Source organism: Orbilia oligospora (genome assembly GCF_000225545.1).
Source record: "Orbilia oligospora ATCC 24927 unplaced genomic scaffold scaffold00109, whole genome shotgun sequence".
NCBI classification, from domain to species: domain Eukaryota; kingdom Fungi; phylum Ascomycota; class Orbiliomycetes; order Orbiliales; family Orbiliaceae; genus Orbilia; species Orbilia oligospora.
This window is the reverse complement of record NW_011645666.1, coordinates 577,142-590,069: the sequence shown is the minus strand read 5'-3', so window position 1 is coordinate 590,069 and position 12,928 is coordinate 577,142. Positions and strand designations below refer to the sequence as shown.

Here is a 12,928-nt window from a genome sequence, read left to right as displayed (position 1 = left end):
CTTGTTCACAACATGTTCTCGTGAATGGATTTAATGCATATCATATCTTCTATATGGAAGTCTATATATTATTATATTGATGTGTGAAATAAACGTACTGCATAATAGGGGCTTGCTTAGGTATAGGTAGAGTAAATAAACCTAGATTCTGTGCTAGCCCGTCTGTGTTGCGTCCTGGGACCAAAATAGCTCCCAGTCCTCTCCGTAGCTCTTATCCGCTTGACACCTGTCGATATTCCCCCGTGAAACCCACCAAAGTATTCCAAAGCACGCGACTAGCCAGCGGGATTATTAGGATGGCTGCTCTAACTAATCCGGATGATAAAGCCCGGTTTGAAATCGAACTTGAAGTAGGTTTTGAACCAGCTTTTAACCCGTGTGCGCGTTCTTGTCTGATCACTAAACTAAGTCAGAATTCTCGTGACAGTTCGTCCAATGCCTTGCAAATCCGTTCTATCTAAACTATCTTGCACAGGGAAAGTATCTACAAGACGATGCGTTTCTACAGTACCTGGAGTATTTAGATTATTGGAGGCAACCGGAATATGTTAAATTTTTAAGGTGGGTGTTTTGTTCTTTAAGTGCCGGCAGCTGTCTGACAGAAAGCCTGATTTTGAATCCTGACGCTAACAATGTTAAGTAGTTACCCTTCCTTTACGCTGAACGCGCTGGACCTTCTTCGCCAGCCAAAGTTTAGGCAAGACATCATGGTGGCGGATACTGCGAATAGAATCATGGATGATATGTTGATATCCATGCAATCCCCAAAAGAGATTTGACAGAATGCCACCGTTGACCTCGTTTCCGTTCACGAGGGGGCAAGGGTCACTTATCGATTCCCTCCCCAGGTTACACTTGAGAAAGATGGCTTATGCACAAATGAGGAGGATATCTGATCATATTGCTCTATTACGTTGATCTCGCTGTTTCTATACATCCGAATACTAGCCCCCCTCCCACTAGTCCAACTGAGAGGCTTGATTTGTATACAGCACGTCCACAACGGTGCTTAGCTTCTTGATCGTCTCAATGGCAGCCTCAAACCCTTTATCCTTCTGTGTCTCCTCGTAGATGATAAGGCACTGGCTTCCACGGTCAATAACCCCATTGATAACCTTATCTAGTATCATTTGTGAGAGCTTATCTTCGACCTTGGCGGGGCTCATATCCCCGACTAGCTTGGCAATGTGGGCTATTTCAACCCTTGAGAACGGCTCGATAACCCGGCATAGGTTCTGCTCAAGCAACGTGTTGTAGAGGGCCTGGAGATGGGATTTGATAAAGCTGTCGGCGATGAGTTGGTCTTGAAATTCCATCAAGGATTGCTGGAATTCAGCGAGAGATCTGTTTGAGTGGGCCTTTGCGACGGCTTTCATGGCATCCACATCCTTTCCTGCGTAGCGTTGCGCGACTTTCCCTGTGATGATGGAATGGACATCATCCGCCAAGTTAAGCATGATCTTGCACAGCAACATATATTTTAATGCTGCCACTGCCTTATCTGTATCATCCTGCGATGCATATCCCTCAAGAGCTTCAATAAAGTATGAAAATGCGGTTTTGAAATCCTTCTCCTCGGAATGGAGAATACCGGATTGCATATCCAAGTTCGCCTGCATCAATGGTGGGCAGTATACGGAGTTCGCTGATGTCCTAGCTGAGGTTAATGATGCTCTAGCTTTTGGGATGTTTCGGAGGGCATGATAGACCCGAGACTCCAGCAGTTGGACTTCCACTAGAACCATCTTATCATCCAATCTCTTGAGCTCTTTGAGGAGCGAGTTGATTAAGGTGAGAGCTTCATGATACGATTGCTTTTGGAGATAAAGAGCAACAAGTCGGGTTTCAAGGTTCTGTCGGAGGAATGACCTGCGTTCGGATATAGCCCATTGCACACATGACTTTGTGACACTGATCTGAAGGTCAACCGTATCAGGGATGGTGGTGAAGAGGTCAACTAACTGACGGACTTTACACGCGGGCTTATGTCAGTTATGACACAGTTAGTGGCTCTTTGTGGGGGTTGGTCCATACCGATTTTCGCGGTCTTTGCCTTTGCAAAGGATGTCATCACGGATCGACTCGTGGTAATTAGTTCGGCAAGTTCTTGCGTCTGCCTATTGATGAGATCAACCAGCAATTAGAAATGTCCTATTAAAATCGCAGTATTTGAATGGCTGTCAAAGAATATTTACCTTCTATCTCGATAGATACCACCAAGATCCATCAAAGCAAGCTCATATTCCTTCAACGCAGCTTCATTCATCCCCGGGTTCTCCGATAGTATCTGTTTATACAAGACTGTTGCTCTGTCGGGGTCTGTTTTGGAAGCATTTTTAGCCTCCTCGTAACGCGATGACATCGTGATCGTATGTATGTAGGTATGTATGTAGGTATGTATGTATGTATGTATGTATGTATGTATGTACGCAATGTATGGAGAGGATGTGATTCTCAGATGGGGTAGGTTGAAGAATCACGGGTCGTGGGGACGTGTTCCGGTCTTGAGCGTTGAGTGTTCTCGAATATAGCGGGGAATTTATGATGCGTAAGTTAAAACGGTTGGTATCGGGGGCATGTGGTGGGATAAAGGGAGATCGAGGAGGGTGGTTGATGAAGGTCAAGTGACAGGGTCTGTTGGTTGTGGTGGGTCGAGGTGGTGCTGAGCTGATACAGCTTAAGTATAGGTACTCACATCAACAACGTGAACAGGGGATAGCCAACACGCAATGCAATGCAATATTAATATGAATGCTTGCCTAGTACTTACTTAAGTAGCTTAGATGAGTGTGTCCCAAGGAGGTTATTAGTATACGTATGAAGTATGAAGTATCAAGTATGTATGTATATATGAATCTTTCGAATTCAGGATACGGAGATATCGACGTACCATATACGCGTACGTTTAGAATATCTACGTATACGTACGTACTAAGTAAGCACTTTATGTATATACCTCCTAATAGGTATATTACATCTTAGCTTCGGACAGAAGTCACACGATGATCCACCCCTAGGTAGTTTGATTTGGATAAAAATACAAAAGATCGAAAGAGCATGCATGCGCTATACATGAAAACAAAATGTTTTCAAAGTCAATATAAATAGCTAAAAACACCTAGGTACCGGCTCGTTCGACCCCTCAATTCTTACCATTCATGTTGTCGGTGGCATTTCTGCCCCGGAAGTTCTTCATGGCATCGTCACACCCACTGACCCACCTTAAGAGTCTTTGGATGCTGACAGGGAGAGTGTGCATTACCACAATCCACTTTGAGTATAGAGGGAGATCGAGATTTCCGCCTGCACCTGAATCGATTGCAGACATTATTTCCTTTGCCACGTCTACCGGTTCTAGGACTGGGGCGAAGAAGGTGGATGGAGTATCGACACCATCGAACAGCGGAGTGGAAATCTGTCCGGGACTGACGAGTAAAGTCTTGATGTTGTCATATTGTGCTACTTCTGCGGTAAGAGATTCGTGGAGTAGCCTCACAGCAGCTTTTGAAGCAGAATAGTCGCCTAAAAGTTGTGATTACACAGTCAGTTCTAGCCATCATAGACATCTCTTGGTTATAATTCTCGGGCCACACATACTACAGCGTTTGGGGCCAATATGTGATAACACACTCGAGATCGTAACGATTGTACCCCTTTTAGCCTCGATCATCCCTGGCAAAAATTCTTTGATGGTCCAGAAATTGGACAAAACATTACTGCCGAAGGTGCTTTATGGACATTAGTCGTCAGCGAGCCGAAACTTGGCCGAGAATACACCAATCTGGTTATATGTCATCGCATCGAACTTACCTCTGAATTTCGTCTTCAGATAAATCCAATATTGTTTTCCCATGAACAACCGCCGCATTATTCACCAGTACACTTGGTGGGCCCAGCTGAAAATAAAGTATTTCGTCAGAATAACATTACGAAATCCGATCATTGGGGTATGCGGTGGGCAATCGACCTACGTCTTCAATAATCTGCTTAGAGACGGCCTGGACGTCTTGATAGTTTCCAACATCGCATTTGTAAAATTCAACGTTTCGAACTTCGACTTCGGGCTCATTAACATCCAGAATAGCCACAGACATGCCTCTCATGCCATAAACTTGTGCTAGTAAGAGTCCCAGCCCGCTAGACCCTCCCGTGATAACAAGAACCTCCTCGCTTTTGTCGAATTCTCTATTTTTACCATATGCTAGTCTGTGGTTGAGCGACTGTAAAAGCCATGCTACTGTAACAATGGTTGCATAGAGCATTGAACCCCACATGGGGGGATGGTGCCATTGAAAAGTTAAGGTCCGTAAGGAGAGTGGCAGCATCCAGGCACCAAGCGGGTGGAAGAATGTGATACCTGCAACTTGGGCAAGGAGGTCGATGTTGAGAAGAGAAAGGAGTGGCTTGTCAGTCCGAAAACCGGACGGTGTCGGCGGGGCCTCCATTTTGCGCGATATGTCTTTTAGAATTCGGATATGGGATCGCAATCTACTCCAGCTCCGTAAGGAAGTAGGAAGGGAGTTAATGGCTAGTATTTATATTTTGAGGGGTTGATAGTGGGCGGCGCTGCGCCTGGATGGGGATCGCAATTGGGTCGCTTGTGGTTCCTAACATCTTGGGTGCCCCATACTTGATGGTTTCATTTCTGAAGCATGGGAGGCCCCGACGTCCGACATTTAACAATTCGGGTTTCGAATTCATACATCGGACCCGGCGACTCTGATCTGGCCTCAAATTCCGGTAAATTGCTCTTCCGTGGAAGACAACAGACTGTACTTACATAAAGGTAGAAGGTATCTGTAACTTTTTCTTATGTACCTGTCCTGTTAAGGTGGCTGGTGGCAGCGCAAGCGCTACTAAATTACACTTAAATACATCCGAACAACGCCTGTTAATGTTAGAAAATACTAAAACAAGAAACTAGACGCACACAAGGTGTCGAACTCCCAAGCTAACCAAGGCCAACTTAAATACCGACATTGTTTTCAAAACGAAATGGAGAACTCATAACTCAAGATAGGGGGTCATCATTAGTCAGATCGTATATGCTAACATCGCAAAGTGCATTTTCATCGTTGTCAGTCAGCTTCCACGCGCCTGGCAAGCTTGGTCTAGTGATTATTCTCTCAAGTTTCATTCGACCGTTGTTTCCTCGATGGTTCTCCTTCGACTGCGAGTCATTTGGATCAGGATGGCCCTCCCCCTCATTCTTATCAACCAAATCTAAATCTATGACTATTCGTGAATTCTCCTTTTGATTGTTAGGTCCCAGGCCCAAGGCCGGGAGCTTAGCAGCCGAGTGCTTTGTTACTTTAACGGTGGTTTTCTTCTGGTGGAAGAACGACTGTATTGTTGGTTGGTTCGAAGTCGTGGTCGTCTTTTTTTTTGCTTTCCGAGCACTAGACTTCTGAAGCTTGTCCTCCGCTTGTTTTAATTTAGCAGCCTTCTTCCTTGCTTCGCTATCGTCCCATAATTGTATATGACTGTTGGCACCTTGGGCGACAAATTGTTCATAAATCCACATTCGCTGGTTGCTCCTCGGATCATACTCTATCCTGGATCGATCCGGCTTCCCTGTGGTCGACTCAGTTGCAGCTACACCATTAACTCTGATATCTTCTTTGTCAGAGTCGGTGTAGCCATTTGGGTCGTCCAAAAGTTCTTCTGCGTCTACTGTTGGTACGGATCGCGTGTACACATTGTCTTCTTCGTGGTTGTATGGTAAAGGTACTACTAGTATTGGTGTGAAAGTAACTCGCAGTTTATTTGGCATGCCATCCTTCAGCCCGGATATTCTTTGATGTATAGAAAGAACCAGTAAATCAGATCCGGGCTGATTGTGCCCTAGTTGCCATGAAAGTAGCTTTTCGGACAGAGTTCTGATGAGCTTTCCACTACCGGTCCACTCAAATTTGGCTTTTGTAATCTCTCGCAGTGCCTCGAGGTTTGGACAAATGTTCCAGTTGATTTGCGGGGGTGTTTTCGAAATCACGGGGTTGATGTAATAGTTGACGATTTTGGGGTCAGGAAAATCTCCTGGGATTTTGGCCTTGGGCTGTTTCCGGGAAAATATCTTGTTTGGATTGGTCCTAAGGTTTGTTTCTAGTTTCTGTCTCCACAACTGTAGGGCATGGCCACCGTCTGAAGCTTCTAGTTTGCATGCTTGAAGCAATTCGTCTCCAAAGCCCGCCTTGGCGGCAGCGACTGCTTGCTTCATTCCTATTCCTGCGACTCCCGCGGTATTATAGTCACCCCCACTCAGCAAAGCTGTCAAAACCATCCCGGCTGGAGTAAGGCCAGTTTTATCCCTAATCACCCGAGATTGGTACACTTGCATGATCTCAAGGGTTTTCGAATCGCCTTTTTCACATGATCTCCAGGACTGCCGACAGCCAAACATTAGGGTATCGACATCCTCGGAGAGAACGGCATCAACAATACCCTGTTTTTGAAGATAGGCACATTCGGCTTCGGCTTCCCCTGGGGCGTTGTGGATAGGGAATCCAAAGGCGGTGATTAAACGCCTAGAAAATGCGAGTAGGTAGCCCTCACCGCCAGATATGGATTTCCCCCGTTTGAACTCCGGTCTATCCTTTCCATCGAATACAAAAACGGCATGTATATTGAGGGAGAGCAGGCTGCAGAGGCGGTAATATATGACTCGTAGAGGGGCATTTGAGCCTGTACTACGGCCCTGAACTGCCTTTGACTGAAATGCCCAGATCGAAATATCTATCGCTACTCGGATATGCCGTTTGTGCCTTTTAAAATGATCGATACTCAACTTCGCGAGAGGAACTTTATCTGGAGCCCCAAGTTCTTCGTACAGGCTAAAAAAAGTTCGTGATTAGTTGATGTCGAAACTGGGTAGTTTTGGGACGGGAGGAGACGAACCCTTTGATGCCCATGCTAGCTGGAAGATGAGATATTAATTCGGTGCTTGGGAGGGCCCGGATTGATGGTGGGAGGGGGTGACATCGAGGAGGTGTTAGCTGACTAGAACTATCGAAAGGTGACAGTACCTGAGTAAAGTATCTTGCAAGCACATAGTTTGTTTGGGGTTGCGGTGCCCAGGCAACTCAGGCTAGAACAAGCAGCCCAACCTATCGTGCGTGCATCACACCATAATTATCCCACGGAGTGGTACTCCCACTACATACCTACTTACTTACCCAAGTACTTACATAACGAAGATGGCGACAGCTACTCCATTCAACCCCAAGTCAATGGTTGACTCTGCGTGGAAGATAATTCCCTTTTTTCAATCTCGAGATATTCATGCAACCGTGCTTCTATATACCCAAGAGCTAGGGTTCACACTTGGGAGCGAAGAGCCACATTTTGCATCGCTTTTCGCAGGGCCCAAAGCCGCCTCAAACATTTACTTTAGCCTCTGCCGCGAAGAATCCGAGTTTCGTGCTTCAAGCGCTATGCTTGCCCTTGGAACAGAGCAACATGAGGCTCTTTATGCGGGGCTCTTGGCAAGGAGGAACCAAAGCAAGGACGAAACGTTCGAGATTGTGGAAGAAATCCGAGACCAGGAGTGGGGCTTCCGTCAGTTTTCGATAAAGGATAGAGATGGTAACCGGTTGACATTCTTTCGATTTCTTGAAGGGAGCAATGGCGAGGAACTCTGGGCAGGAGAGTAGCGGCAGGGTTTGGTGGTCAAGAAACATCTTGTTCCACTGGACGCGAAAGGGAGGGGGAACTCGGTCTGCTCTGAATGTATCTAAATATCAGGTAATTACCTAAGTACTTAGATTTATGGGGAATGAATCAATGAATTGAATGTAGGACACGAGAACACGTGACTTTGGATGACACCAAATTTCTGGTTGTGGAGCGGATTGTCACGTGACATGGCCCTCCATTAAGTTGAAAGCGAAAAAAAAAAAACTCCGCCGATTTCTTTTCGACATATGCAAGTACCTATCCCCAATATCGCGGAAGCTCAACCATCACCACCCCAAATTGCTGAAAATGGTAAGTACCCCCGACCTCTCCCGTCGCAATAGCTTCACCTCCCAAATAATTTGATTATTTCATGTCTTTGTGGAAAAGATAGTATCTAAGGTCTGAGGTGCTAACAATTCCAATGTAATGTCTAGAGGGTCAAGGCTATTTCGCGATCTACCTCTACGTATGTTCCGCAAGGAACCACTTCTACTCCCGTCCCGAGAAACCTTAACCCAGCCCTCCACCCCTTCGAAAAGGCACGGGAGTATACCCGGGCGCTGAATGCAACGAAACTAGATCGCCTTTTTGCTCAACCGTTTCTTGGCCAGCTAGGAAATGGTCATGTCGACGGTGTCTATACCTTTGCTGTCGATCCGAAGGTTTTGAATCGGGTTGCTAGCGGGTCTGGGGATGGTGTGGTGAAGCTATGGGAAATGACGGATCGGAGTGAAGTCTACTCTGTTAAGGCACATGATGGCGTAGTCAAGGACATGTGCTATTCCGATGATGGGAAGCTCTTGACTTGTGCAAGTGACCAAAAGATTAAATTGTGGGACCACCCATCGAAACTTGAGGGGAAATCTACTGGGGATCAAATTAAACCTTTGATGACCTACCTCGGGGCCAATTCTTTCAACTCAATTACCCACCACCGCTATGACCAGGTCTTTGCAACAGCCTCCTCATCTATCGGAATTTGGGATATTTCGCGAAGCAAACCAACATCTAATCTCAACTGGGGATCTGACAGTATAAATGTTGTCAGGTTTAACCCAACCGAAACCTCAATTTTAGCATCAGCAGGGGCCGACCGATCCTTAGTATTCTATGATCTTCGAATGTCAACACCTGTCACCAAACTCATCACCACCATGAGCACAAATGCAATAAGCTGGAATCCTGTCGAACCTTTTAATCTAGCAATTGGAAATGAGGATCACAATGCCTATATATTTGACATGCGCAAGCTGGAGAGAGCTTTGAACGTGTTGAAGGATCATGTTGCAGCTGTCATGGACGTATGCTATAGCCCTACGGGGCAGGAGTTGGTCACTGGAAGCTATGACCGTACATTAAGAATATATAGTGTTCGGGAGCACGGGCATTCCCGAGATATCTATCACACTAAGCGCATGCAGCGGTAAGCTGACCAGTTGCACCCTTTTTGTTTTTCGGGAGGACCAGATGTCAAAGAGTTGCTGACACTTTATCATTCGTACCTAGTATATTCTCGGTTGCGTTTACACCTGACGCGAGATACGTTCTATCGGGATCAGACGACGGAAACATACGTTTATGGCGAGCCAAAGCCTCGGAGAGGTCGCACGTCCGGAGCACCCGTGAAAGGGTGAAACTCGAGTATGACGAAGCATTGAAGAAGCGGTACCAACATATGCCGGAGATCAGACGGATAGCAAGGCATAGGCATCTTCCAAAGACTATCAAGAAAATGTCGGAGACGAAGAAGGTACAGCTTGGGAGTATTAAGAGGAAGGACGAAAACAGACGCAAGAATGGAGAGCAGATGTCGGCTAGAACGCCCGAGCGCCAGAAGATGGTTGTAAAAACCATCCAATGAACTCCAAATACTGCGCTATCACTGGTTTTTATTCTCGAGCTCATGCATTTGGGAGGAGTTATGGGGTCTAGTTTTTATATACCTTATCGAGCGGTTTGGAGCGGCAATTTATCTAACACATGTACTATACTCTGCAAGTTGCAAAATAACTTCGAGGCCTCCTAGAGTGTAATTTGTAAAGGACCGGGAAAGCATACTCTGCGGTTAGAGTTATTTACCAACGGTTGGGATTGCCTTCATCTATGTCTACTGCACTTTTACTGTGAAGCCAAGCTCTTCAAAAGTCAACCATTTGAGCAAGTCACAACTCACTGTCGGTAGCTGCTGCTTCGCTATCGACACCACCACCATTTCCTATCGCCGACCCCTCAAAACCTGATAGAACCTCACAACCGATACGCCCCTGTCCCCGCGATAGAAACTGTCCCATTCTTGTGTAATTTTAGACGCAAAATAGCTCCAAAGAGAGCGCATCCCTATTTCGGTATCCATGCCGCCTAGTCCCTAGAATAACTATGGACTTGGGCAAAGTTGAAACAGGAAGCAGTGGTGACGAGGATATAGGCCCGGGTCCACTGCAACCAAAAAGAGCTCTTCCGAAGGATCTCCCTATGTCGCTAGACGACAGGCGGCGGCCTCAATACGAGGCTCAAGAAGGGGAGATGTATGATGCCTGGCAAGGTTCCTAAACCCCTCCCTTCCGCTACAAATTCCATCTCTCTCTCGTACAAGCACATTCCACTTTAGCATTACGTACCCAGCAATCTCAACCCCTTTATAAGGCCACGCCCCTCTACATATGTCCGCCGATTTTATTTTTACCATGTTAACCAAATATCTACGGAGCTGACAGGACAATCGCAGTACTTTACGACACCGATGCCTGCCAAGCTCAACTTTTCGTTGGATATAGACCACGACTCCGATGAGGATCGAAAGGAGAAAGAACGAGAAAACAATGACAAACGGCTCGAGTCCATGTTAGCAGCCCAAGCTGCTTTCCACTCAGACGATTCTGAATTAATCAACGAAGATGATATCCTCAACAGTTCAAAGATGTCAGAGCAGGAGAAAAAGGCTAGGCTTCAGAAACTGCTCAATATGGCAGCGAGTAATGGCGAACCGGAAAGGGTGAGAAAAATACTGAGTGGGAGAGCTAGGGACTATATTGATGTGGACGCTGTGGATGAAGAAGGCTCAAGCCCTCTCATATACGCCGCGTGCTTTGTGGGTTTGCCAAACACCCAGACCCCAGTAATGGGAATCCTCTCTAACTATTTTATGCTATTCTAGGGGCACGAAGAGGTAGTGTCACTGCTTGTCACAGCAGGGGCAAACGTCAACCTGCAAGACAGCCACAAGTGGAGCTCACTCACATGGGCTATGACCAATCGCCATAAAGGGATCGCAAAGATACTCCTAGATCATGGGGCATCTTCAGAAATCAAAACAACATCTGGCGGTACAGCATTTGACTTCGTAGAACCCCACAGCGAAATGTCTGACTATCTACAAGAAACTGGGTACATCGGGAATGCCGGGATCACGGAGGATTTTTACGACACAGGGATGGCGGAGGAGAGGTTTGAGGAGCAAATGCTAGAGTATGAAATGAAGAGGCGGATGATGATGGAGAGTTCCATAAATCTTGAGGTCGACCTCTCGAGCCTTGGACTTGACGAACAGCCTGACGTATGTTACGAAACCTATAAAATCATCGCTCGATCGACTACTTACTAACATATAACGATTAGACCCCCCCAAATGACGATTTTGATGACAGCGAGGATTTCGTTTGGGACAAATGTTTACCAGATCAGATGTTCGTATTCTCAGAACGGGACCTACCTAGGATCATGGACATCGTCGTGACAAATATGCTCCCTCAACGGTCACCGTCCCAAAAACCCATACCTGCAAATGTCCTCTTTCTTAGCGCCCGGTTTGCTCACTATAGCGGTAATACTGAGCTGCTGAGAAAACTTCTCTTTAGGTCTATGGAGGCGATTAACAGCGTTGTGGAAGAGCATCAGTGGGATATGACGATTCTGGCTTTCTGGATCTCCAATTGCACTCTGTTGCTCCACTATCTGCGGAAAGACACAGGTCTAGTAGGGAGTACGGTTGAGTTCCAGGTTCAACTAGCCGAATTAATCAACGAGATCTATATCTTAATTGTCCGCGATGCCGAACGGCGTATTGACAAAGTCCTAGATGCCTCGATGCTGGACCATGAAACAATCCCTGGCTTTGAAGAAATCCACTTCCAAAACGAATGGAGGATATTTAGAAGCCGAAAAAAAGTCCACCCTGAACCGCCAATGAATGTAAAGCGATTCCGACCACCTAGCCCCAAACGTAAGGCGCAACCTTCACCAAGAATGGTAACATCACTGTTATCATCGACACTCTTTGTGCTGGACCTCTACGACATCCATTCTGTGATTGCAACTCAGATAGTATCTCAATTATTTTACTGGCTGGCGGCTGAACTATTCAATCGAATAATGTCGAACAGAAGGTATCTCGCGAGGACCAAGGCCATGCAAATAAGGATGAATATATCTGTTCTGGAGGATTGGGCACGATCAAACAATCGATCGCCAGAGCACTACGAGGGAGGATCATTACACAGCAGTGGAGAGACAACAACGGAGGCATCGAAAAGGCATCTGGAGCCTGTGATACAGCTACTACAGTGGTTGCAGTGTTTCTCATCCATGGGCGAGGACCTAGAGTCGCTAAAATCCACCATCGACCAAATGGACCGGCTATCAGCACAGCAACTTCTTCATTCAGTGAAACATTACCGTGCTGAAGTTGGGGAAAAGACACTGTCAAGAGAGTGTATGAGGTTCCTCGTACGCCAGAGTTTAGACATTAATGATAGGAGGAGGAAGCTTCGAGCCTCCATATCGAATGTAGAAGTCACTAGCCCGACCCTCTCTTCGCCAGCATCACCTAATCCGGGTACAAATAAGAATGTACCGGGAAAACATGAAGACGGTCCACCAGTCCAGGAAGAAGATGGTGGAGATGCACCTGAGAATCTCTTATTTGATCCCGCTCTGATGCTACCGTTCGTTCTCCCGACGTCGACTGATATGCTACTTACATTTGGGGCTGGATTAGGTGGTGTTAATCGGGAGAGAGAGAGAAAATACCAACCATTTCTCCCGGAAGAATTTCTTAATACCCTAGACGCCTCCGCTGGAAAAAATGATCATGATCATGTGAGCTACGTCGGCCCTTCCCCGTGGGATAATGATGAAGACGAAGATGAAGACGAAGATGACAATGAACGAGGTACGCAAAATGGCAGGCGGTCTTGAGGCAATCCAAAACGGTCAATCGGTTCTAGCCTCAATCATCTCATGCTCAAAACAAAGCCAC

At 46.4% G+C, this 12,928-nt stretch overlaps 7 protein-coding genes across 7 annotated transcripts; 4 read left to right on the top strand and 3 right to left on the bottom strand.

The window, feature by feature from the left end:
• Positions 1–296: 296 nt before the first annotated feature.
• On the top strand, positions 297–779 carry AOL_s00109g179 (uncharacterized protein; the record flags this gene model as incomplete). The annotated part of the gene is made up of 3 exons (XM_011126660.1): positions 297–350; positions 428–561; positions 644–779. The coding sequence occupies 3 exons, from the start codon at positions 297–299 to the stop codon at positions 777–779; spliced, it is 324 nt and encodes a 107-aa protein (XP_011124962.1).
• Positions 780–959: 180 nt separating this feature from the next.
• Positions 960–2,362, bottom strand: AOL_s00109g178 (uncharacterized protein; the record flags this gene model as incomplete). The annotated part of the gene is made up of 3 exons (XM_011126659.1): positions 960–1,969; positions 2,035–2,117; positions 2,196–2,362. The coding sequence occupies 3 exons, from the start codon at positions 2,360–2,362 to the stop codon at positions 960–962; spliced, it is 1,260 nt and encodes a 419-aa protein (XP_011124961.1).
• Positions 2,363–3,142: 780 nt separating this feature from the next.
• On the bottom strand, positions 3,143–4,445 carry AOL_s00109g177 (uncharacterized protein; the record flags this gene model as incomplete). Its single annotated transcript, XM_011126658.1, has 4 exons — positions 3,143–3,522; positions 3,598–3,728; positions 3,811–3,896; positions 3,972–4,445. 4 exons carry the CDS (start codon positions 4,443–4,445, stop codon positions 3,143–3,145), a joined length of 1,071 nt encoding a protein of 356 aa, XP_011124960.1.
• Positions 4,446–5,011: 566 nt separating this feature from the next.
• AOL_s00109g176 (uncharacterized protein) lies at positions 5,012–6,908 on the bottom strand (the record flags this gene model as incomplete). Its single annotated transcript, XM_011126657.1, has 2 exons — positions 5,012–6,830; positions 6,895–6,908. The coding sequence occupies 2 exons, from the start codon at positions 6,906–6,908 to the stop codon at positions 5,012–5,014; spliced, it is 1,833 nt and encodes a 610-aa protein (XP_011124959.1).
• A 285-nt stretch (positions 6,909–7,193) lies between these two features.
• On the top strand, positions 7,194–7,649 carry AOL_s00109g175 (uncharacterized protein; the record flags this gene model as incomplete). The annotated part of the gene is made up of 1 exon (XM_011126656.1): positions 7,194–7,649. One exon carries the CDS (start codon positions 7,194–7,196, stop codon positions 7,647–7,649), a length of 456 nt encoding a protein of 151 aa, XP_011124958.1.
• Positions 7,650–7,980: 331 nt separating this feature from the next.
• On the top strand, positions 7,981–9,535 carry AOL_s00109g174 (uncharacterized protein; the record flags this gene model as incomplete). The annotated part of the gene is made up of 3 exons (XM_011126655.1): positions 7,981–7,983; positions 8,109–9,097; positions 9,181–9,535. The coding sequence occupies 3 exons, from the start codon at positions 7,981–7,983 to the stop codon at positions 9,533–9,535; spliced, it is 1,347 nt and encodes a 448-aa protein (XP_011124957.1).
• Positions 9,536–10,050: 515 nt separating this feature from the next.
• Positions 10,051–12,867, top strand: AOL_s00109g173 (uncharacterized protein; the record flags this gene model as incomplete). Its single annotated transcript, XM_011126654.1, has 4 exons — positions 10,051–10,216; positions 10,389–10,762; positions 10,829–11,227; positions 11,290–12,867. The coding sequence occupies 4 exons, from the start codon at positions 10,051–10,053 to the stop codon at positions 12,865–12,867; spliced, it is 2,517 nt and encodes an 838-aa protein (XP_011124956.1).
• Positions 12,868–12,928: the final 61 nt, after the last annotated feature.